We start from the raw sequence: 25,618 nt of genomic DNA on the forward strand, positions 1-25,618 counted from the left end.
CCACTCTCACTTCCTGGATCACAGAGCTTGTGTTGTTCCTCTGGTTTGGTGTTTGCATGTTTACAGTTGTGTGTGAATGGTGCACCTACACTCATCCCTATCTGTTACAAATTGACATTTGAAAAAAAAAAAAAAGGTGGGTGGAGGTTGAAGTGGAGAACGGTTACACAAGTGTTTAAATTTATTGTGTCTCTGCAGCTTTCTACCTCAAACGCACACATTATCAGAGAGCTGTGAAGCTTGTGAGGTGTATAACTGAAGGGGTGTGATTCATCTCTCCTTCACCACACCATGACAGCTCCTGAGCTCTGAAGCCTGCTAGCTGCTTCTCCCTCCAGCTCTAATGCATCAATACATGGGCCATCGTAAATCTTCATGTTTCTGACCTTCACATCGTGCAATAAACATTTATAATGTACAGTTCTTCAAGATAGAGATTAAAGAGGTCAAGCACAGGGATGGAGTGATGCCCAGGCAAAAAGGAACCAGCTTTGCCCATCTGTTCATCTCTCGGTCCTCTCTTCCGCCTCACCTCCCTTGTCGCACTCATTTAGTGGTGAATGTGGACCGGCCACCAAATAAGTGCCAGTGGAGAGAGGAGATGCAGGGTATGCACCAAGGAGCAGATGGGAGATTTAAATGAGCTGGAAACCCCAGTATGGTAGTGGGCCTTCCTCAGAGGGTGATGGTGATACAACAGTGCCCCCTTGTGGAACTATACACATCTGCAGCATTTCCTTCATGTAAGCAAGTCTTTTTTAGTATGTTGGTATTTAGAGGTGTTCTCATTTTTTTGATAATTTAGAAAGTGTTTGCAAAGGGCAAATGTTCATAATGTGTGGGGTGGCTGGGTTAATCCGCAGCTCCTTCGCCCCTTGTGTCCGACTTTCTCTGCTAACATATCTGCAAGAGTCAGCATGCAGCCAGGCCAAGCACACTGCTGAGAAGGCTTTAGTCACTATTGACTACCTCAGTCTGTGCAAAGGCAACTGCATGCCAAATCACTACTTTGACTTTACAGCAGCCTTTGACTGTGACAATTTCTGTTTGGTCGGGCGTTTTTTCCAGCTGAACGCTACTGGTCCAGATGCTGCCGGCCTCCAGGACCTTTTTTTAATTAATGACTAAAAGAAAAACTAATTTATATTCATACAAAATCCCTCATTAAAGATTACAACCTCTGGATTTTGGTAGAACAACAAATAAAGTCCCAGCAAACTGTTGGCTGCAGATGTTATAACAAACCAGGGAATGCGTTATAAGAACTCACAAGATTTCCAAGTAGTTACAACGGATTTAATGAAAAAAAACGAAAGGAAAAAAGATGAATTTGTGTATAAAAACAAAACACTTTATTACAATTAGGCTGAAAAAACCCAATGAAAACACGACTACTTTACAAGTACAAATGTTTTTCATTCATATTTACATTTTTTTTCCTTGACATCAATAAAAAAAGACAATTTATGAGAAAACACAAAATACTAAAGTACATGTTTACAGTGTATTTGCTGCAATAAAAAAAAACAAATGACTAAAGGAACGTGCATTACTCTCCATTCAGTATCTATAGACAACAAGGGAATTAGACATAAAAGGGACTATTTATGAACACATTTATTCTAATGGACAGTTCATTTCCCAATGCAGAATTACCCAGAAGCCTCAGATATCTCGAGTTATAATATCATCATCATTTGAAGGCATGCCTGCTGTGTCTGTCGCTTGATGTTTCGGGCAGTAGCCAAGGGGAAAGTTGTGGTAATGTCAAGAAATTTCCACATTTCATGACGAAAGAATAAATGTAACAATGTTTACTCAGTACGGCAACATTATGGATCCCACAGGAATTATGGGCGACAGTGCTGCGGTTGATCTGCCAGAATAGTTTAGGTGTGAGCCCTGAAATAATTATGCTGAACGCAGTTGTAATCGGTTAGAGGTTTGGGAGTGGCGATGTTTGGGGTGAGGTAACGGTTTGATGCGATTAACAATGTGATGCAAAGTCTGTCTCTGGCGTTAGCGGCTGTGGGATCTATAAGAATGCCTCAGCACAACTTCAGTACCGTCACATCTGTACTGCAGGAAAACATTTGGTAATTGCAGTTTCGCTAGTGTGCTTCTTCCTAGCCGCTTCCCCCGCTGGGCTTGGCGGGAGTTTTGGCCCGGATGCCGCCCTGGCGAGCTTGACCCTTGGTGGGCTGTTGGGTCTGAGCGGCCTGCTGAGCCGGGGACTCTGCAGAAGAGGGTGCAGCGGGCTGCTGGGCGGGGCTGTGGGGAGGAGGCGTCTGGATCTTGGGTGAAGTGGCTGCAGTCACCACCTGCTGCTGGAGGATCTTCTGCTGGACCACCTGGGCCGTCGCCGTGCCGGCAGAGATCATCTGCATCTGAGAAGGAGCAGACGTGGCTGCCTGGGTCAGAGTCACCGTCTGGGCCTGGATCTGAAGAGAAACCACAAGAACAAAACATCTGTTTCAGGGGTTTGATGTGATCCATTCCACTGCATTGAAAAGTATCACGGTGCTTTTACAAAGAGGTGACAGAGTTTAAGCTCAATCAAACCATAAAGACATAAAAGCATGTGACATTTGACAAAGTTAAAATGATGATTTAAACAAATATTCTCACGATACAGTTTAGGGACAAAAATGATCATCAATACAGAGGTTACCTTCAGGACCGATGATCGGCACAAAAAAACACTTTACCTGCTGGGAAGAAGACACAATCTGTGGAATATTGGCCACGGTGCTTTGCTGCTGCACTATTTGTGGGAGCTTAGCCACCTGATAAGAGAAGTCAACAACAAAATCTCATATCAACACACAAAGCCATTGTTTATCGGCAAATATTGACTTTGCGGTAGGGACTGCCACTGATAATACCTGGATTTGTTGGGCTCCAGTGGGTTTCTGAGTCTGGGAGATGGACGTAGTAAAGAACTGGGTCTTGATTCCAGGTTGGAGCTGTGTGGTGGTAGCATAGGTCACCTTCTGCTGCTGCTGGGCTGGCTGGGCCGCCTGCACTGTAACCTGCTGGGTGCCGATCTAAGGGAAATAACAGAATTACAGTTTACCTCACCTTCCTAATAGATTATTATTTATATTGAACTCATATGCTTGTGTGTTTACCTTCTGCTGCACAGTGGCCTGTCCTTGCTGCGGCTGCCCTGCTTTCTGCTGGGCTGCTGCCGCCTGCTGCTGCTGCTTCTTCATCTGAAGCAGCTGCTGGACCTGCATCTGTGGGAACGGCTGAGTCAGCACAGGCCCACCTGACGGAGAGGAGAGAATAACATATTGGGACTGTAGAATATAGACATTTGTGATAATGACAACAGCAGCATGGATGTCTCAAAAAGGTTGAGTTATTATTATCATAACAGCAAAACATAATTCAACAATGAAAGCCCACATTGACGTGAGGAGCAAGTCAGGGTCGAGAAACAATGTCCACTGTCAAAGAGAGTAAATAAGACTTAACCCACCTGTTTTCTGGGGCTGACCAATAGCCACACTAATGCCTGCTACTGTGACCGGCAGAGTAGTGACGCCGGCTGATGAGACCACAGCAGGCACAGAGACCACAGGAGGCTTGGTGAGGGTCACCTGGGCCGTCTGCCCCGCCTGGCCCTGAGTTGGCGCTCGAGTCTGTGAAAGGAACCACAACCAGTTTTAAAATCATTGTTTGTGTTCTTTCACGTGGTCTGTGATATAATCCTATATAATCCCATCCCTATCTGTAGGTAGAGTGTTAGACAAACACTTGACCTTTGATTCATATGGTGGAGACCGAAAGTGAAAGCATTCTCAATTACCGGTACTACAAATTCTGTATTTATGTCAAATCAAATTATCCTTTAAATCTTACCAGTCGGGCCACCTGCAGGTTGGCGACAGTGGTGCCGGTCAGCACGGCTCCAGGTCTGGGTGCTGCCACAGCCGCTAGCTGGGGGTTGGCTTGGGCCGCCTGTGCAGGCTGCAACTGGGCGGCCTGCTGGGCCCCTGCAGCCTGTTGGCCCTGGGCTGCTGCCACGGCTGCAGCTACCTGCTGCTGCTGCTGCAACTTATGCTTGTGCATCTTCAACAACTCCTGTACACACACAGATTACAGTGTTTCATTGTAGTGTTTACCGGGTAAATCTGAAGTGCGATCATTCTACGAAAGTACGGTCACAGCTGCTAATATGTTTGATTTATCCAACAGAGGAAAACAGAGATTCACATTTCTCAAAGTGACCCGTTGCCTTTTGTAAAGCCATTGTGTGGCGCTGGGAGTGTACCTGCGGTTTGCCTACAGCTTTGATCTGTGGGGACGCAGCCTGCTGTTGCTGCTGTTGGTGCTGCTGCAGCTGTTGCTGTCGGAGCATCTGCAGGTGGGCCGGGGTGAGAGTCTTTCCTTGTGGCAACTGCATACCTGTGGCTGGATGGAGGACAGCCGATAAGTCATATCTGTCAAACGGTAATGGGTACTCAAGGGATGTCTTGTTCGAGGAACAGCGCGTGTTCCGTTCAGTACCTGCTGAGACCTGAGTGACCAGTGGGCGAGTCTGCGACTGCACCGGGCTCAGAGTGGTAGAGACTACTGCGGACGCCGTCACTTGGGTCACGGCTCGAACACCCTGACCCGTAGCAATGGCGACCACCTCGGCAGGGGCAGCGGCAGCCGTGACGGCCCTCTGTTGTGCGTGGACCACCTGGGCTCCAGCTGCACCAGCAGGCTGGATCAACAACACAAACAGCAACACAATGAGCAAAAGGCTTTTACACTTGTAGTGATCATTCTGTCTCCAGGACTCAGTGGGTGTGCATTCTGCTTCATGACAATCCAACAGCTATTTGCGTCATTGGATTCCAGTAAGTCAGTAGGAGGCCGAGCTAAGCTAAAACAGCAGTGATAAACGAACATGACTCACAGACAGAGTGCCTGGTATCACGGGAGATGCCAGGCGTTTGTTGGCCTGGAAGGGACTTGGAGGAACTCCAGCTAGTGTGTTCACGATCACATTCCCCCCTACAGTCGCTGGGACAAACAAAAGAGAAATGAATAAACTATTCCAACGCCAACAGCTCTGTAACGTGAACCATGTGTGTGTCAGCGTACCAGCCTGCAGGGTTGTGCCCACAGCGGTATTTTTTATGGCTCCAGCCTGAAAAACACGAACAGCAAGTGTATTAAGCTTTCACTGGGTGAAGCGGCGTGTTTTGAGGTCACGACACGGAGAAGAATATTGGTTTTGGATGTTTGGATTCTCACCAGAACAGCCGCGTTTGGCACCACAGCGGCTCCGGCCACTGTGGCGACCTGAGGAACCTGAGCCTGGCCGGCAGCAGGAGTCTGCGCCTGGCCGGGGGCCACCGGGGCCAGGGGAGCTCCAGCCTGCTGCTGCTGGGCCAACTGCTGAGCCTTCTGCTGCTCTGCAAGGGCCTGGAAACACACACAGTGCACACAATCAAACACACACGTCAGTAAAGACGGAAAACAAGCACGACTTGGATCCGACAGCGAGGAAACACAATGCAGGCGCTCCTAATTGTCGACAATCACCTTTTTCTCCTTGGCAATCCTTTCAGCACGTTGAGATGCCACCTGGATGGGAGGCAGGGGCTTGTCGTAGCTTATCCCACTGAGGCAAAGAAAAACAATGTCATGCTTTGTTCTTCGAATCGAGATTTGGATGTGAACAGTATAAAAATGGTGACGTTAAACACACCTTTCTGCTAAAACAGAGGCATGTTTGGGATTCTTCTGGAATGCATTCATGCCGAGCCTGAAAGTAGCACAAATTAAATTAATACAATTCAAAATGAAATATCCCATCTGAACTTCGGCTTTTTTCCCCCAGTGTTTGAAACCTCCTGCTTTAGTGTTAGCAGCTTGAGGAAACTTACGCATTCATTGTCAACAGCATCAGAACTTACAGTGGTTTGATTGGTGGGCTCCTCTTGCTGGCAATAATCTTCATGAGTTCAAAGCGGCTGTTGTAGAGCTGGATGTGAGTGGCGTTGTCATCCTGTGTGTAGATCTGACAGGTCCTTAGAGGACGGCTGTTCTTAGACTGGACACGTACACAGACACACAGGAGACGAGTTAGGCCGTGAATTCAAGAGCAGAGAAGGATTCATCAAACACAAGGCCAGGATAGGGTACCTTGTATATGCTCTTGGTTTTCTTCTTGGGGTTTGCCTCATACACCAACTGAATAAAAAGTTTAGAGACATGGTTTAAAGAAACAAATAAAGAAAGTAGGGTGACACGGCATTCACTGCTCACTCTCCGTTACCTTGCCCTCTTCTCTGGGAATGATGACATTCTCGTAGCGGTTGCGACACTGTTTGGGCGAGCGGTAGATGCGGCTGCAGGAGTTCACCACATCGCTCACCAGGTCCCAGTTCGGAGTGTGTGCAGGAGAGACGATGGTCAGGTTCAGAGGCAACTCCAGCAGCTGCTTTACAGCCTGTGAGACACGCGGCGAGGGGGTTTGGACATTGAATGTACATATAATATAAATTGCAATTTCAAGATTAATCTTATTTCCAGCATGGTTGGGAGAAACGTCATCATGTAAACGATGAGTGAAGCCAGTACCTGAAGCAGAGCCCAGTCCTCACTGATGAGCCACTCGGGGTTGTCTTGGCCGGCCTCCATGGCAGGTTTAACCAGCGAGGGAAGGGGCTTGGCAAAGGGCGCCTGCTGCTTGAGGGAAAAGTTCTTCTTTTGGTCCTTTCCCTCTCTGCGAACTTTCAGCATGCTGGCCTTTTCGAACAGGGAGCGTGGAGGAATGACGGTCTCCCCGTGGCCCTTCTTCTTCTTTCTGGCTGCTGCTGGACAAACATACTCGAGTAAGGAGTGAATAAAACTGTATGCATCTATTCTTAAAAAGTCTCAAGAAACTATTTTCCCTAAAATACACATTCACTTCAAAACTTCCTTGACTGACTGAAGAAACCACTGTTTAGAGCATAACTGACATATTGTTGTACAAAGGAGATAACGGAGGCCTGGATGACTAATGTTGTTTTACCCGAGGGGTCCATCTTGAGTCTTTTGTGCTCCTTACGGACGTAGACGGGAGGCAGATTGGACTCTGGCATGGGTGTGGTGTCATACATCAGCATCATCACAGAGTCAATGTAAATGTCATTGTTATCCTGCGGTGGGGTCGGTGGAGTCCAGAGCTGTGTCACAATATAACAGGTCAGAACATAGCACATCATCGTGTGTCTCAGCACAAATACATGACATTAGAGTGACGATCCAAATTCAGATAATACAAGGATTTGTGTAAAAATGTACACATATGATCAAATCCATAGGTATTGATGCTATTTAAAAAACGGAATCATTTAAAATATTAGGCAAATCTGATATTTTTTCCAATTACATAACATTTTGGTGTCTTACCGGCATGATTTCTGTATGTCCGTCCTCTGCATCGAAGACATACTCCTGTTGAAATGCAGAGAAGATGTTAACGTCAACAACAGCGCAGCACAATCCGCACGCCACCTCACGTTTGATTCGCAGTGAACACCCACCATGTTGTAGGCATCCTCTCTGGTGTAGGTGAAGAGATCTTCGTCTCCCTCCGTAATATGCCGCTCCTCCTCCTCCTCCTTCAGCTTCTGCAGCTGCTGCAGCTCCCAGCCTCTCTTGGAGCACTCCAACCGCTCCTGAGGAATATAAACATGGATCGGTCCAATTCATCAACGGACAAATAGTACACTGAATCACCAACACAGCGGAGCAGAAATCAGAGCTGATCAGTGGGTTGATGGACAGATTTTCACATCTATACCTCAATACATCTGTAAATATATACCTCGAATCTGTATAATAATATTCAGTGAAAGTTACCTTGAGAGCAGTTTCATCGTCACTGATGTGGAGGTACTCCAGGTAATGCAGGGCATACCTTTCAATCGGTGTGAGCTGTTTAAGAGAAGGTAAGCAAACATAAACTCAGCAAGACAAACAGCAAAAAAACCCAATTGTTTTATGATCCATGTCTTGCGTGACTCGTACCTGTTCCATGATTGCGTTCAGCTCCTCTTTCTGAGCAGGCTCTTCTTTAGCTTGGTTCTCGGGCTCTTGGTAGTCCTCTGTTGAGCCCTTGCCTGCTAACGCCTCCTCCTCCTGCGGCTGCTCCTTCTCCTCGGGCGGGGCGTCCAGGTTTATGCTGTGGAGAGCCTGGATGTAGGGCCTAGCCACTCTGGGAGAGATGGCCTCGGAGGCCGAAGGCTCCTGGTGAAGAACCACAAACTCCTCCACCTTCTCTCCCGAGCCAGCCTCCACCTCAAATAGATCCTGTATAGTCCGCTGAGAACACAAACAGATCAGGTCAGTTTCTATATGTCCCCAGTTGAATGAAAGCATAGTCATGGGTCTTGCAGAAAATGACAGCTTTACTGATTCACAGTTTGAATAAAAGTAGCTTTAAGAAATTCAAAATGAAAGAACTGTGCAGAGTTTGAGACCCCAGTGAGTTCCTCTTACTTGTGTGAGGAAAGCCAGGGTGTAGTCAGTACCCTGGGCAGCCACCTCTCTGATCAGGTCCTTGGTGCCGTTCTTCAGCAGCTTCTCTTCGATGGAGTTCCCACTCTCCAACCTGGGCAACAAAAAGTAACCAGAGTGGCATCGAAGTCCTTCAATATCAAAGTGGGTAAGTTACGTTTCGAGTTTTGTTCCGGATCATAACGAAGACCGAACACAGATGTCACCGTGTTGATAATATCACCTGTATATGTGTATATCCTTGGAACGTCCTATTTTGTCACACCACTCCTGGGTGCGGGCATCCATGCTGGGATTGAGGTCCGTGTCGTAGAAGATGATGGTGTCTGCATCAAACAAAGTCCCAACTGCAGAGCAGCAGCGGTTGGTCAGGATGCTGCAGAACACCTTCCTGTTCCTGTTGAACTTCTTGATATTCTCCTGCAGGGACAAAACACACCAGCCAGGTGAACAGACTGGTAAACGACATAGAACCGTCATACGCTCTCGCCCTTCATGGCACAAGCTTGCCCACTACTGGTCAACTGTTATACCTGGTCAACGCTGACTTCATTTCAACTAAGAAGCTTGTTGTATGTATGGCTTGTCAGAACCAATGTTAGTGGTGGTGATTTTACCTGTCGCTCGTCAGGAGAGAAGCTTTCATCGACCCGCACATAAGTGAGCTGTCTGAAATCGAGGAAGGCCTCCAGGATGTCGAGCATCTTCACCATCTGAGTGAAAATGAGGACGCGGCGGCTGTCTGATCGCAGCTTCTGCAGCAGAATGGCAAGAGCTTCCAGTTTACCTTTGGGAAAGAAAAATATTAAAAGTTAGAATTCTTTGCAGCTGAAACACCACAGAGAGAATTATTTCAGTTATTGACTGACAGTTGTTGAAATTACTAGGTCAGAGCATGAAAAAAAGGCTAATTTACTTCACTGTTTCTATTTAATTATATTCAAATATTGTGTTATGTGTGTACAAGAGATGGTTATGTATGGAGAGCCTATTCTTCTGTTTGACAAAAGGTATACTAAGGAAAACCTGGGATAAGATGAGTCATTCACATAAATATATGTTATTCGTTCCCGGTATATTGCGGTTATCCATACATGTCATTAAGTCGTTATTTTTGAAGCCTGAGCTTGCTGCTTGTAAGAAATGATAGAAAAAGGTGCAAGGCTAACCTGAGTCCATCTGCATTAGCTGCAGGTCAGAAAAACGAAGGAGTGGCCTGGATACCAAGCGGTGGATTTCAGCACTGTGGGGAGCAGAGGCCTCCTGTAGACGATGGTGAAGGGATTTCTGCTCCAGGCTGTAGGGAACTGGGGGATTGGATGCATACAGGCGAGTAGGTGTCGCTTCAGCTGGAGGCACCACGCATACCAACCTATAACATGACAACAGTCCATCAGATAGTCATCATTTGGATTAAGAAATAAAACATTTGGATTTGCATTTTGATAAAACCCTCTTATGTAAATTGTTAATTTCATGAACAAGATGGTGGTCGAGATTGTGATTATTTTTTATATTGCAATAAAAAGTATTAGTTTTACCCAACAAATGCAGGGCTAGTAAGCTACACATACAGACGAAACAAGACTTCAACACGAGGCTGAAGTACCTCTTGATCAGGCTGTTGGCGGCCTCCAGACGGTCCTCCACAGACAGCAGAGAGGACTGCAGCGTAGAGGTGGTAGCCACGCAGGTTCTCTGGGCCCGGAGGCAGCTCTCTCTGCCCACCCACCTCCAGCCTCCAGCGGTCACAGCCGAGTGACCGGGCTCTGTGCTCAAAGTGCAAGCCTGCAGCAGGTCTGACCCGTACAACACTCTGCGGCTACAGCGTCGCTCGTTCGCTTCAAACAGGCGGCACAAGCGCTCCTTCAGCTGCTGAGTCTTTTCTTCTGAAGACACCTGAAGATTACAGCGAGAGACGGTACGCACAACCACAATTAGTCATTTTTATTTTTGTCTTTGTTTTTAGATTATAAAACAAGTCTGAACCGGGGAATATAAACACTTGCTTGAAAGAGATGAACTGACCTGAGAACCAGCATGAGTTGCAGTTGTGAGCTTGGTGGGGGCTGATGTGGCATTTGTTGTTACACCCAATGCATAAAAAGAAACACACAATGTCAGTAATAAGAAAAATAATCAATTCTATCAATTTACAGAAGCAGTGCTTTTGTGAATGCCAGTGTTCAACCTATTGTACAGGAAAATCGATTAACTTTCAGCATTATAATAAAATATTGGTACGAGATGACGTGACTAAACAAGTGACTGAGACAGACTTGATTAATCGGAGATAGCGATGCAACATGTTTACTGTGAATGAGTCACCTTGTTGGGCCGTTGACAGGGCAGGATGAGGTGGGCCGGGTGTAGCTGAGGCGTTGGAGGCCGGGACAGCTGGCGGCATTGTTTGCATGACCATGGATCCCTGTGGTCTGATGATCTGCTGCCCTGGAGCTGACACAATCTGCAGGATGTTGCCTAAATCCATGACACACATTAAGCAACAAATATAAGAGGGGCCTTCCCAAAACTCTGGCTAGAGTGGCAGTTAAGACCCACTGGGCCAGTAAAATAATGTGAAAAACAAAAACAACAGTCATGCTGAGGCAGAAACAACAGTACTTTCATGGAAGTATGGCAACAGCGGCGCATGTACGTGCTGAGGCCGGTAGCTCCCATGAATTTGCTCCATTTTTGTGTTGCAGAATGACAATAAAGGATCCTTGAAACACCGTCAGAGTCTGTGGCTCTTGTGTTGTGTTAAGACAATATGTTTATCTTTAACTGTATTCAAGTTTGATTCCACTTCTTTTTGCATTTAGTCCTTATTGACCACTGAAGACGGGACACATGAGGAGAGAGGCTGATGACAAGAAACAAAAGGTCCCCCAACAGAATCAAACCAGGGAATTTGAAAGTATATGGTACCCATCGTAAGGGATCCCAAGGCCTTGAGGACTTGCAGACAAGTAGAATTAGTGGATACAAAGGAGAGAATTATTTTGAGATAAAAGTGTGACAATGGGATGTACATTACCGAGTGTACCTTGGAGCTGCAAGGGCTGTCCGGTGGTGAGCTGGCGGAGCTGGCTGGGGGACAAAGTGAACTTGTTACCCTGAAACTGCAGAGTGACGGGAGTCTCTGGCTGGGAGATACGATTCTGACTGCCTGCTATGTTGGCCAGCTGGGCAATCTTCACCACATCTCCACCTTCAATGGGAAGGAAGAACAGACACTTTATCAAAGACGGCATTAAAAAGTCCAGGCTGAAATGTCTGTGATAGTTACAAAACCATATACTCTGCATCAGTTAGTTTCAGGGTGAAGAAGAGACAAGACATGCAAAAACCAGGGTGGATTAATCAGAGGAACGAGCACAGCCGCCCTCCACAACAGAACTATAGCAGCTCCCACATTTACAAACCCTGAAGGGGAAGGAAAATGTCTGTAAGGGCAGTCCTCAGTGAAACAGAGAACCTCAAACATACACATACACAAAGCACTGATGCACTTTCAAGGAAGTATACTTAAGGATTGCTGTCAAACAGTAATATCCATAATAACAATAACACCCCCTATTCATCAATCATTATGTTTATAGCTTTCTTTTTCATTTAATATTACATATTCAAACACTGCTTTTAACTCTTTTTAGCCTTTTACGGCGAAGCAATGCTGAGAGGCCGTTACATTAGAACATATGTGCGAGGTGTAAGAGGCGTAAATGAGAAATTGAGAATTCATTAAGAAAGTTTAGAAATGGTATGATTGATTTCCCAGTCAATTTCAAATGTAAGATCAACTGCCTCCAAGGCAAATCATGATCCATGGCAGATCAGTGTTCCTCATAAGAAATATTGAACATGATGATATATTTCACATTTCTACGGTCCCGTACCACTGACTCAGTGTTTGGAGTGGCCATTAGAAATGTTCAGTCAGACAGGCGAGGAAAACACTTGATTTCAGACCCGTTGCCGACTATGAGGGCTGTTTACAAACCTCCGACTAGCACTGCACTTCTCAGTACCATGACAATGTTAAGTAACAACAAAGCCATCAAAGAGTAACCAAAGAGAGAACATTTAAAAATGTTTACTGAGGATATAAATTGCAGTGTGTGAAGGCATTAATGATCATTTAAATTACCATTTACATTTTAAAAACCCGGTAACGGTGTCCAGGCTGTGGTTCACATATACTTTAGATATAGTTTGGGTTTTAGTTGTAAACAAGTGATTTTTGGCATCCTTTCATAAGATTGTTTCTGTTTATTCCATTATTTCATCCACACAAGTTATTAACTGCATGAAGTATTTACAGGTAACACATTGCTAATTAGTGGGCACAAGAAATGAGTGTGCATGAATCACGAAGTCACGTTTACAGAACACTAATATATGCTCACAAATGATATGTAAAAGTGTTTACATTCAAAGGGGGTCATCTCTTTAAAGTGTGATGTTACTGAAAAGGATTCTCTGTTCACGTTTGAGGGGAAAGTGTTGCTCATTTGTGGGGTTTCTCCACATGCTTTGCATCACGGTGAAATCATAACATTAGCAAAGAAAAAAACTAAAACAACCAAAGCTTTGTGGATTTTTTCCTGCAGCTGTGCTGATGCAAGAGACAAAAGAATATTAGTAAACTGGGAGAAATAAATATTAAAAGGGGGGGGGGGCATCATAATTTAGTAAAATAGTATAGTGATGTGTGGTTTAACATAAGTGGGTTGTTGATAGTGTACATGCAGGTATCGAAAAAGAAATTGGAGAATGCTGAGGCTGTAGAGATGCTGCTGATATGGCTACAGATCTAAGCTTTTTTTTTTTATTATCACTATCAGTTGTGGAACTATTGCTACGTGGCATCGCTGCCATGACCAAAATTGCTGCATCACCAGTGCTGCTACCACTGCAAGTTTGAGTCTATGTACAAAGCCATTTCTCTGGGAGGAGTGAAAACTAAACACATATCAGCAGTGCCTCAAGTAAAGGCCTCAGAGTAGAGCAGCCCATACTGTGTTGTGCCAGAGGTGGAGGGGAAACACTGAGAGGGAGGGGAGGCCACTTACTAGGCAACCGTGCCTGGGCCTGAGATGTAAGAACCAGCCTCTGGGACAGTAAGCTGGGCTGGATGGCATGGCTGGGGGCGAGAGCTGGCCTGGGGACATGTGCTAATGCAGGCTGGCTGGTTGGAGCTACAGATCCCACGACTGTGCTAGCTAAGGCCTGGCCCAAGGCCACAGGGGCAGCCCCCAACACATGCTGTCCAATGCCACTGCTCCCAGAGGCAGTGTTGTTGCTGCTGCTGCTGCTGCTGACAGGAGGGGTAGTCTGGGCTCTCTGAGTGGCTGTTCCAACTGCTGTGAAATACAAGGCAATGGGGGTATGGGACTACATGTTAAGGGTAACCCAATATTTAGTCAAATCATCGATGCGATCAAACACTTTCACCCATACAAAATCACTCAGCAGTAGTGGGCCAAAACAGCAAGCAGGATTAGAGATGTTATTGATTATAAACGGACAAAATAATCACTGCTAACGATCTGATTGATGAACATCTATTACTTGGCAATGACAAAAGTTGGTGTGACAGTAATTGTGTATCTCTAGTAAATCAGTTCCATCTGTGTGGATGAATTCAGTGGAAGGCAAGTGCACCTAAAACGATTATCCATTCATCTTCATTATTGAGTTTTAGGCATTGCGTCATCATCATTCAAGAGAGATTCCCGATGCATCTAAAACATGTTTTCCCCCACCTCTAACTAAAACGCAGTAAAGGCCTTTTGCCTGCAGCTCTTCATGTAGAAAGTTAACGATGACTGTTGCTTCTTTCATAATATCCTGGCTGTGCTGCCACTAGGTCAAAACAATGAGGCCAGCCCACCACTGCTGCATAGAAATATAAATATAAACAAATGAACCCTCTATGCCAGTGAGGGTGTCCCCAAACCTCTCCATAAAGCTGTAGGAGCAGAGTGCATAAATATGTAGACACTGTACGTGATTTAAAAATGTGCTGCAAACACTAACGATAACAATATGTGACATTACGGGCACAGCTTGAATTCGATTTTAATCATGAAAAAGTAAATCAGGTTAATTTAAATCCCTAACAGTGACACTTCCATGCAGCATATATGCACACTGTGCTACAACTCAGTATGTAACACAAGGTTCAGACTAGAACATTAGTTAAAGGCACCATGAACAGCTATGGGTAGTTAGGTTTGTCTTTTTGATGGACACCAACTGGAATCCTTCACCCACTGAAAACAACATTTTCTGTCCTTGACTGAGTATTACTGCCGCCGCGTTGTTACCGTGAGAGGGGGCTGCAGTCGTTGCAGTGGTGACGGGGGACTTGCCCCGGGCCTGGGCCGACTGGTTGGTGGTGGAAACAGAGGTGCTAGTAACGGGAGAGCTCGTTGGAGGACGCTGGCCGGCTGCACTTGTGATGGCAGCCAGGCGACCTTCTGGCTTCATTCCATACTGCACCGGCTGGAACAATCTACGAAGAAAAATAGATTATCAGTATTACAATATGAGGTTTACATTTTCAAAATGTCCATGGATCTCCAACATCAACCATGTCAAGGTGCTTGGAGGTTTTATTGCTGACCTCAAGGGTTTTATCGGACATGGCTTGGGTCGTGCTGGTGGTTCTGGACCAGAGTGGATCTCCTCTATGAGCTGCTGAGTGATCTTTAGTTTGGGTAGAACCTCTTCAGTCTGATACCGAGTCAGTCTGTTCTCGTTATTGATCAGATCAAATATGGACATGTTTGCAATCTAGGAGAACGAGATAAAAGTGGAGGCGGATCAGTGCAGATTGATTATGAATATGTTTCTGCACATTAGCAATGATACGAACAAGTGCATACCTTGCTTGAGTCATTCCGAAGAGCTCCCAGCACCAGTGACGGGACGTTGTATTGCAGAGCGGAGCAGAAGTAGGAGCTGCTGGTCTCCCTGGGGGCCACCAGCTCAGGGTGGTTACACACTCGCTGTAGCTGCATCAAGACCTGAAGCACACTGACAAAATGACCCGTCTTCAGCGCCTCCTGAGCTCTAAGGGAGCAGAAGACATGATTACGAACAGTTCAAAACAAGAGAAAGATGCAGCCAATACTTAAAGACATGTACATATTGACACTTTAAAAATGTATAATAGAGCTCCTTCCCAGTAAAAACTAAGGTGCTGAAGCTAATCTTGAATATTTTTTGGTACTAGTTGCAAGATCGGCATAATTCAAAACATTTCAATTGTTTCTTTGTTACAGAAAATAAATTGATTTGAAAACAAATAATGTGATGAAAGTTCTTTGGCCATAAAAGATGTTGTGATTAAGATTAAACTGCCGTCCCGTGATTCATTTGTAAATTTGCTCTGCGGTGCATGAAGCAATACAGTTTGACATTTTTGGCAAGAAAGCTGAATAAATACAGTTGTTTTCCCAGCAAAACAAAACAAATATTCGAGAGAGATTTATGACCCGTTTTAACTCCAGTTCCTGTATAATGGCCAATTCATTCATGGTGAGCTTATCGAGTATTATTCTCATCACACTATAACTATCCATGTGGAGCAAATATCTCACCCTGGTTGAGTGAGGATATCGTCGTAAAGGCTTTTCTGTCTGCTCGAGAGACGGCACTTCAGAATATGCTCGTACTTCTTGGGCAGTTGTTTCTCCACGTCCCTTTTGGAGCGCCTCAGGATGAAAGGCTGGATCATCTACAGGTAGGAGAAAGAAGGCGAGGCCAAATCAGTCACATTTCTGAATTTTAATGTAGCACAGTTTGACCGGCGCTATACCCACCCTGTGCAGGCGGATGACCAGTTTGTGGCAGTAGTCCTGGTTCTGGTCGGTGCCGGCCTTAACAGGGAAGTCAGAGTAGGACCTGGTGATTCCTGGTAAAAGGAAGTGGATCATGGTCCACAACTCCTTCAGAGTATTCTGTAGAGGAGTGTTGATGAGGAGAATCCTCTGCTCACTGCAAGACGCACAGAAATGTTTTACTTAAAAAGACAAAAATATATGGAAAACAAAACCGCCTGCACATATGCACAAAAACTCTGTGCTGTGATCCTCACGAAAACACTCCTGATTCTAGAGAAACTGTAATTGATATCATGTTTATCCCCGTGCTCACCTTCTGAGAGCAAAGATTGTTTCCCAGTGTTTCTCAGTCATGTGTTTGATGAGCTGCACCTCGTCCAGGACCAGGTGCCTCCACCTCCTCCTCACAAAATGGCTCTGGTCTTTCATCAGCAGCTTGTAGGACGTCACACATACATGGAAGCTGTTGGCTTCCCCCCACGACTGTAGAGACCAATGATGATTTGTTACCACATTTACAGCTGTGTATTGAAAAGAAAGGCCTTCTATATTGAGTAATGCTGCCGATATGTGTTGTTTAAGCACAGCCAAACTACCATTCTCTTAGATCTGCGCTCCCTTCTGTTGCCGAGGTACAAGAGGATCTTCAGGCCAGGACACCAGCGCTTGAACTCCACTTCCCAATTTAGCAACTTGCAGGTCCTTACTACAATAAGGTGGGGTCCCCAGATGCCTATGGACAAAAACAGACTCCATCTTAATTAAATGCACTCTTAATAAATGAAGACAATGATTGTGTACAGCATTGCACAGAGGCCTACCCTCTTGGCCAGCTAACTGCGCCATGTAAGCCACCGTCTGTATGGTCTTGCCGAGGCCGGTCTCATCAGCGAGGATGCCGTTGAGGTGTTTCTTGTGAAGGTTTACCAGCCAGTCCACACCAATCTGTTGGTACTCTCGCAGCGACCCATGCAGTAGAAAAGGAGCTGGGCTGCGGGTCTAATGAAATAAAAGATTATAAAAGATTTTTTTTTTTTTAAATGATAAAAGGCATCTTTTTTCTTTAATGTGTGCGTGTGTGCGTCTTACAGAGGAAGTGGTCCTGAAGCTGCCCTTAGGCAGGATGAGCTCTGTGGCAGCGGCTACTTCAGCTATGTCTTTAGCGGGCTTCTTATCAGAGTCAGAGGACGAGGCTTTATCAGCACCACGGTACTGGTCCACACTAAGCAGGGAGTCAATCAACACCGCCTCCGCTGGGCTGCCTGTCGGACACTCCGCTTCTGAAAAAATAAAGAATATCTTACAAAAATAATTCACAACTGCTAAACCAATAAAACAGCTGTGCGGATGAACAGGATCATTTCATTTTTTTTAATTCCAAAAGGCACCTTCAGTCTCTTCCATGTCATCCTCATCACTAGGCTGAGGCCACTCAAAGCCCTCAGCGTAGGCGCCAGCATACTGCTTCTTCAAAGCATCAAGAGGCATCTCAGCTAAAAGTCAAATAAAAAGCATTTGAGCCAGCAATGCAGACATGTTCATAACCTGATAACCTGAATATATTGTATGTTTTGCACAAATTGGTGTTTGTAAAGAAGTTAAGTAAACATGTACCATCTTTGGCCAGGTCAACCAACTCTGCTTTGTGGTCTGCTTCCCCCTCCATGGCCTCCTGTTCCTCTATGGTGCTCTCTATATCTGTGAGGAAAGGAAACAACGTATAATGATCAGTTGCAAATAACTATGCAGAGTAACAGCAACAGGACACGCTCTTGAACATTCATGCTATTATTTTCATACCGTGTTCATCAACAAAGGACGAACTTGATTTCCTTTTTTTAGCTGAAGTCACAACATCCTAGAAAAAAAGAAGAAAACAACATGTATCAAAAAATATAAATAGGATTGAAAATGTGCATTTGTATTGTCAGTGCAGCACCTACCTCCTTATCAGCTTTCACTCCTGCTGACTGACCAGGTACTGAAACACAAGTCACTTAAATTAATTACGAAAATCTGGTTAATAAAAAAGTCATTACAAGTGAGATAAACTGGCACAGAAGCTTATGAAGCAAATATGTTTGTTGTATTTCTGGTAGCTGCTCAGTGTGACGTACCTTTGGCTGAGGCTTTTTGTAAGCTGAGAGCTTTGAGCCTCTTCTCATAAATTTCAAACTGGAGTTTAATTTCCACAACCTGACAAAAAATAAAAATCGAATTACAACTGAAAATAAATACTGTTATGATTTGTAAATCATGAAGAAAATGAAATAAATAAACATACCTGCTCAATGTTTGACCAGAAGAATTCCACCTCACGGGCGATTGTGCTGGCAATGTGACGAAGATGAATTTCCCTTTCCTTCTTTAACCTCTCTTCACTTTTCTTCTGCTCTTGATGGTAACGGGCACATGTGCGAACAAGCTGTAGTGGAGACACAAGAGACAGTTCGGCTTTCAACAAAACATCAGTTTCTGCAGTGACTCCTCCTTTTGTTGTGCTGATGTGTAACTTCACATTTGCACTGTGAATTATTCCATCTATGCCATACCTTCTTAGCAGCAGCCTCTTTCCATCTCCTCTCCTGGGCAAAGTCAGCTGCCATCCACTGCATCTCCTCCAGGAGATAGTCCCAGTGGGACTTTGGACGAGAGGCCTCCACAAGCTTTGGGAGCCTACTGGCTGACCACTGGCCCTCCTTCCTTAGCTCAGAGATGCGCTGATGCACTTGACTCTCCTGGGAAATAGAAACAGCGTTTGACATCAGAATAAAAATCAAGAATATTCATCCTTTTTTTCAGTTAGCTCCCAAATTAAAAACCTCAATGAGCAGACTCAAATACAACACAATGCACTAAAGCAGAACACAATACAACATACGACACATAAGTGTCTTCAAGACCGTTGAAGAAACAGCGTCTATCTGTTTGCAAACTAAGTGTTCTTTAGGGACTCACTAGTTTGGCCTGCTCCACTTGTTTATCTTGAGAACCCTCCTGGGAGGACTGCATGGCCGCACTTTGACCAAAGCCACCAATTTTGACCGCAGATATACCGTTGGTTCCCGTCAGTTTGGACTGGGTGCTTGGGTTGATGTTAGAGCCGAGAGGGCGGAGCGGACTTGCAGTATGGGGGGTTGGAACAGAATTGGGAACAGAGAGTGGAGCAGGAGACATGGATATCGAGTTGGTCATAATCCTCTGAACCGGCTGGTTTGATTCAGTACCAGGGCGAGCAAGTGCCACCGTCTGTAGTGAAGAGAGGAAAACAAAGTTCTTATTAGGTAAAGTTGCAGTATCACCAGTTAGTCATAGAAACTGTATTTGCATGGTTTCGGGTCGACTCACCGCTTGTCCTGACTGCAGTACGGCCTGGGATTGTTGCTGTTGGGGCTGCAACTGGAGATGAAGACCCGGCTGCATCTGCTGCTGCAGTTGGGCCTGGAGCTGTGTGTGGGGGTTTATTGTGGCCATGACAGGCCCACCTGTCTGCACCTTCACTTGTGCCTGGAGCTGACCACCAGGCTGAGCTGTGTTCTCCACTAACTGGGCCTGCTGAGAGAGTGTCATGGACAGGCCCATAGGAAGGACACCTTGGGGCAGCCGAGCGGGCAGCTGGGGAGGAGGTGTGTGCAGGCTGGCTGCATTCTGCACCGGGGGTCCCTTGGAGTGGTCGTATACTTGCTGGTTCTGCTTCTGTCCTGGAATCTGGATCGCTTGAGGAGAAGGCGGCATCCCGCCTGTACACATAGTAACCAAATTATAGGACAAACAAGGGGGTGGTACAGAAAGCAACACAAAGACAGTAAAAATCAAGTAGACACCCATGTCATCTTAGGTAAGTGAAGTGCTTTGTGTGTCTTTTTGTGCTGTTGCTTGAATAAAGACGGTTTTAAATGCCATTAAATTGTAGTTTTCACTTAAACTACATTTGAGAGACCCATTTATACAAGTTACATTTTTTTGAGCTATGCGTAGATAATGAAAGAGTACTTTTAAATTTGAAATGACAGTTTGAGCTTCAGCTACTGGAGCTCCTCAGAACCTTGAACTAGATGTACTGTATGAATCAACAGTAGTGTACTACTTACTGATGATCAGAGCAGAAACTAATGAAAGTCATACGGCAAAAATGATTACGGAAGAAATGAAATCAATGTGAGAATCTACATGTCTCTCAAATAAAATACTAATTTGATAAATGCAAAACCAAGATATTGCATTTCAAATGTTGAGAGAATATGGTTAAAAACATCAAAACTTGTACATGCAATAAGAGAGGTTTTTAAGAGCGGGAGAATAGAAATGTTACAAAGGAAAATGAAAAAATAAAAAAATAACTTCTGGTCATAAAGAGACAGGGAGAAGAAAGCGGAAATAAAAATACAGAGCAGACACTCACAGAAACACCATATGTTTGGCATGCATGAAGCAATGTCATTTGAGCGGTAACCAAAGCATCTGGATGCCTCACATAGCGACAAAGCACAGAGGCGAGCAAAAGGACGAACATGGGGTCTTGCAGACAGCGGGCCTGAGCGGAGCTGTGCACACTAAAGTGGCACCTGCCTTACCTCCCCTGCACGTCACACCACCTTGCCTAGACGCCATCAACACCTGGCCCTGACACACCCACCACCACCACAATCGCAAAAACCTGCGCCGTGAACGCAACTCCGCGACATGATTCCCCTCCTTCTTAGAGTGAGGGAAAGAAGCCAAGTCAGAACAAAATGCCATGAAATAACATGGAAGGAAATCAACTCAACGTGAACATGAGGTGAATAAAGACACTCTTGAAGATGTGACGTATGAGTTTAAGATCGATGATTTTTGGAATCCCTGTTGATGATGCGAGGACGGACAGTCGGAGAGTAAACGACTTGTGAAGGAATGACAATGGGAAACCAAAAGGAAGCATGACACGTGGATTCATAAAAAATGGGAAAACAAGCGAAGCCCATTGGAAAGTGAAGTTATTCTCACTGTGATCCACCTCCAAAAAAGATGAAAATCCATCGGCACGGGAAGGTCTGTCCAAATAAAGATGACCAACGGGAACAAACTTCAGAAAAGAAGAGATGAATAACGACGGGTGATCAATAGGTAAAACAAAAAAAGGGAAAATCATAAGACATGGCATCTTCCCATTGAGTGGCTACTCTTCTTCAGACTTCAATTGTCTTCTTCCCCAGTTATCCTGATAGAGAGAGAGAGAGATGGTGTTGGTACAGCTAAGCCTGAACTTCCTGAGGACTGCTGGGAGAATCCAGCAGATGGATGAAGATCTGTTTGTTGACGCTGCTTGAAGTTTGTTTGTAGAAGAGGAATGTTGTGATTCACTTTCTTAATTCTCCTTAGTTTTGAGGAAGGGGATACGTCCAGCGGCATCGAACAGAACACAGAACGACCTGGTGGTGGCACTCCTACCTTGCGCAGTTGGCATAAGCTGCTGGAGTGGAATGCCAGGTGATCCTAGAGCTACACCAGGATGCTGGAAAATCAGCCCATGGCGACCAACGTCAATCCAGGACCTCTTTGCCTGATCTGGGATTTAAAACACACAATACCCTCATAACGCAAAAAAAGCACTCGGCACAGAGCAATGACCATCGGAAGACCTTACAGGTCACCTCTCCTTCCTCGGGTTAAGACTTCAACACACAGCGCTAGTAGAGGGTGCCAAATGTCTAAAAGCAGAAGCAATTAAGAGGGAGAAAAGAAAACAAACAGAAAATAAAGCAAACAGGGAGGAAACAAAGCAACATAAGAGAGACAGGGGTCTACGATCCTTGCCCTACCTGCTTGCGCCATAGCCTGTTGCCTCTTAAAGGCGTCCATGTCTCCGGGGTTCGTCATGGTGCCACCAGCAGTCCCATGGTGTCCCTGCAAAAAAACAACCTCTCACGGGATTAGCCATAAAGATAAAACTATTCATTGTTTCACAGTGCTCAAACAAAGTGTCACCTCCATCACCTGAAACTGTGTCTGGACAGAGAAAGCTGCAGACACATTGGGAGGAAGCTGTGTTGCTATGGCAACTGGTGTCACTGCTTGGCCATCCTTACCAGTAACAACCTTAACCTGAAAAGACACAGATTTAAAGAGTGAACTGTATTCATTGGATGAAACGAACATAGTTTTCTAGTTCTAGAATTCCTTCTTGATCTTACAAAAAGAACCAGCCAATGTTATACCTCATCATTAATGACCTCAGACTGTTCTTCTTCTTCCTCTTCATCTTCAAGGTCCAAGTCATTCTGTCTCAAGTAAGTATACAAGGGAACACAAGGCTTCTTCTTAAAAGCGACATAGTCCATCATGTTCCCTTGGAGGTGCTGCAGAAAGAAAAGCTCAATCAGGTATTCTTTGAACACTTCTTTCAGGCTCTCCCTCTTCTTGCTGTGGTGCTCCATGCACAGTTTTCTCAGCTGGGCAATCTCTGGAGTAGAAGGAGCAATTTCCTCTAACCTCTTGGGAACCTGTTTCCTCACAGTGGCCACAGCCATGCTGTTGGTTGCAAGAGGATTGTTGGGCACCCCGTGGTGCTGACTGATGAGGGATGTGCTAGATGTAATGGAGGAGGGCAAACTGAATGATGTTGTGGTTCCTACTCCAGCAACCACACCCTGCTGCGTCTTCTCAAATATCATAGGGCGTGCCAGCTGCCCTTGAATGATACTGCTTATCTGTGGAGGTAGGTTGGAAGTGGTGATGTGACCAGGACTGCCCAAAATAGGGAGAGTAGCACTGGTAGCCACAGGACTTTGAGGTCCGAGGTGGTGGATGGTGCCTCCGGTTTGTGAGTGGGGCTGAGAGAGTCGGCGTTCCCTCACTGAGCCTGGTACTCCTGGAGAGGACAGCTGGATCTGGCCAGGTGTGGCTGGGGCAATCTGGGCCAATCCCGTCCCTTCTTGGTAAACAAAGTGGCCACTTCCCGACGGACTGCTTAAGCTGATTTGTCGCACTATCATACCAGCGTCAACAAATCGTGTTGGACTCTGTCCACACACACCCAACGCTGTTGCAGGTGCTCCTGGCCTTGTCACACCTTGCAGAGGGACCGGGCTGTGCTGGGTGGGACTTTGGGGCTGCATGGGCTGGGGCACAGGTGAGGTGACCTGGATGTAGGAGGATGGCGCATGCTCAAACCTCCACTGAGGTGTAGTATGCTGGAATCCAGGGGATGCTGGGTTCTGGATTGGAAGTGGAGTTAGGGTGATCTGCTGGTTACCAGTCACCATCTGTCCCACATTTTGTAATGTGATGTTCATGTTCTGGCCAGTGACTGGGCTACGACTCATGATTATCTGATAATTGGGTGACTGGGGGGCTGAAGGGCTGGCAGCAGAGGAAAATGTGGTCACAGGAGATTGAGGGTGGTTAACTGTAGCTTGCTGTGTGACTGCCATGGTGGGCTGCTGCTGCTGTTGCTGCTCATCTGCATCAGCCCCAGTGGCAGACTTGGATCTCTGAAGCTGTCGTTGCATATTCTGTGATCCACTTCCATGTTGCATTGCGTGACACTGTTACTATATCTAAACACAATAATCTGTGGAAAGGGAACACAGCAAAGCACAACAATGAGTGATTTTAACTATTGAATGTGACCCAAAGAAGCGGTGGTCAGCAGGCTTTGTCTGGTAAGTCACCCAAGTGTGGCATGAATTAGGGACACATTGTTACAGAACTATAATAAACATGTTGGGCTCAGATTTCAAACATCTTAATGAATTGTAATATAAATAGGGTTCTCTTTAAATAGCATATAAAGAAGATATGCACTTTTCATGTAACCCGATACCGTTTATACATTTGCAATTACCATTAAAATCGGTAAATAAATAAATAGGTAATTGTCGGCAGTGTTGCAGCGTAATGCGCAGTTGTGCTTTGTGGCAATATTGTATTTCTATTTGATTTTACATTATTGAGTTTCTTAATTTGATAGGTATACAATTTACTGAATTATTCCTGTACTTATTTATATTGTATACACCATTTCTCAAATTATTCAATGAACAAGATCATGATATATATCAATATCTTGACATAAAATTGGATACATCTTGGATTTTTTCCACATCTAGCATTAAAGTGGTAATCTTAAATACATACACACATATAGAGGTCCACGTGCATTTAGATGAATGTAACGTAGAAACAGAGGGCAGGTGGTGGTCAGTACACTTGACAGCTACACACTTGACAGCTGGCACATCTTCACACATTAAAATGTGCTTATTATTGTGTACAGCTATGGAATGCTTTAATAACAAAGTACTGTTACCTTAAAGAGCGCATCATACACCTGGCAAGCAGTTCATGTTATTTTTAAATTACATCTTTGACGTATAACATAGCTACAACCATCTTTACACTATATATCTAACGTAATGTGCACCTTTACGTGTGTGCCAGACAATATATCTAGATGTAGATATATTGTCCTGTCATGGAAGTGATGGTAGATCTTGTTTACTGTTGTGATTAATCAGGCAAAGACAACCTGCATAGCAAACAAAGGTGATATACTGACGTTGGCGATCTGTTACTGTTGGCCTATTACAGTAGCGCTAGCTAAATGCACGTTACAGAGATTGTTCTAGACTACCGTTAATCGTTTATACACCACAATACGGTTCTATTCACAACTAACGTGACCAACATAAAGCCGTAGTTTCTTGGTAACGTTACTGGCTTACGTTTTCATTGTTTCTTACGACGTTTCGCTCAGGGGGCATAGCGTTAGCTAGTTAGTAGCATGACAATAACACATAAAACCACTACATTTTAAAAACAATTAGGTATGGGCTAGGGGCTGTGTGATTCCTATACTCAAATTGGATTACATATAGTCAACTGTTACATCTGCAATAATGCTGCCTGTGTCATTTCAGCAATTACAATGACCCTTGCTACGGGACGCGTGCTAGCCAATGCTAACGATGTTATCTTGTTATTGCTAGCAGGCCAGCTTCCAATGAATACATACATTTTATCACCTCAACGGTGTTACTTACAGGGAATGGGACTTCTGCGGTGGTTTCATGAATCCTAAGTCATATTTACAATGAGTCACATGCTGTAACAAATGTTATTCCGCGAGAAAATAAAATATCGATATTGCTAGCGGCTATTCAATGTTTTGGAGCTAATTTCATTCACCAACATGGCGGCGGCGACAACCTTTAGAGTGACCCGGATGTAGTTCTGTCTCCGGGAAGTGGCAAACCCGTGAAAGGAAAATA

At 45.1% G+C, this 25,618-nt stretch overlaps 1 protein-coding gene across 5 annotated transcripts; it reads right to left on the bottom strand.

Annotated features, from left to right (window-relative positions):
* Positions 1-1,327: 1,327 nt before the first annotated feature.
* On the bottom strand, positions 1,328-25,523 carry ep400 (E1A binding protein p400). 5 transcript variants are annotated; one of them, XM_079270308.1, is made up of 53 exons: positions 25,391-25,523; positions 22,565-23,919; positions 22,344-22,451; positions 22,169-22,253; positions 19,716-20,107; positions 19,326-19,616; positions 18,920-19,105; positions 18,652-18,792; positions 18,485-18,563; positions 18,311-18,348; positions 18,168-18,225; positions 17,982-18,065; positions 17,756-17,860; positions 17,457-17,647; positions 17,189-17,366; positions 16,964-17,100; positions 16,681-16,850; positions 16,347-16,521; positions 16,125-16,261; positions 15,408-15,594; positions 15,146-15,315; positions 14,847-15,034; positions 13,590-13,880; positions 11,561-11,725; positions 10,840-10,992; positions 10,540-10,580; positions 10,121-10,410; positions 9,681-9,883; positions 9,129-9,298; positions 8,735-8,931; positions 8,494-8,605; positions 8,023-8,316; positions 7,855-7,929; positions 7,536-7,670; positions 7,402-7,446; positions 7,022-7,175; positions 6,586-6,818; positions 6,281-6,454; positions 6,148-6,195; positions 5,919-6,055; positions 5,711-5,767; positions 5,545-5,623; positions 5,254-5,424; positions 5,101-5,146; positions 4,913-5,019; positions 4,516-4,717; positions 4,280-4,419; positions 3,868-4,089; positions 3,485-3,647; positions 3,132-3,271; positions 2,886-3,047; positions 2,709-2,786; positions 1,328-2,441 (listed from the first exon to the last, which is right to left on the bottom strand). In XM_079270308.1, the coding sequence occupies exons 2-53, from the start codon at positions 23,882-23,884 to the stop codon at positions 2,127-2,129; spliced, it is 9,219 nt and encodes a 3,072-aa protein (XP_079126434.1). In that variant the 5' UTR covers positions 23,885-23,919; positions 25,391-25,523; the 3' UTR covers positions 1,328-2,126. The 5 variants fall into 5 exon arrangements, with proteins under 5 accessions (XP_079126434.1, XP_079126435.1, XP_079126433.1 ...); XM_079270309.1 differs by having other exon boundaries at positions 4,913-4,983; positions 11,552-11,725; XM_079270307.1 differs by having other exon boundaries at positions 11,552-11,725.
* Positions 25,524-25,618: the final 95 nt, after the last annotated feature.

The sequence above is a fragment of the Melanostigma gelatinosum genome (assembly GCF_949748355.1).
Source record: "Melanostigma gelatinosum genome assembly, chromosome: 6".
NCBI classification, from domain to species: domain Eukaryota; kingdom Metazoa; phylum Chordata; class Actinopteri; order Perciformes; family Zoarcidae; genus Melanostigma; species Melanostigma gelatinosum.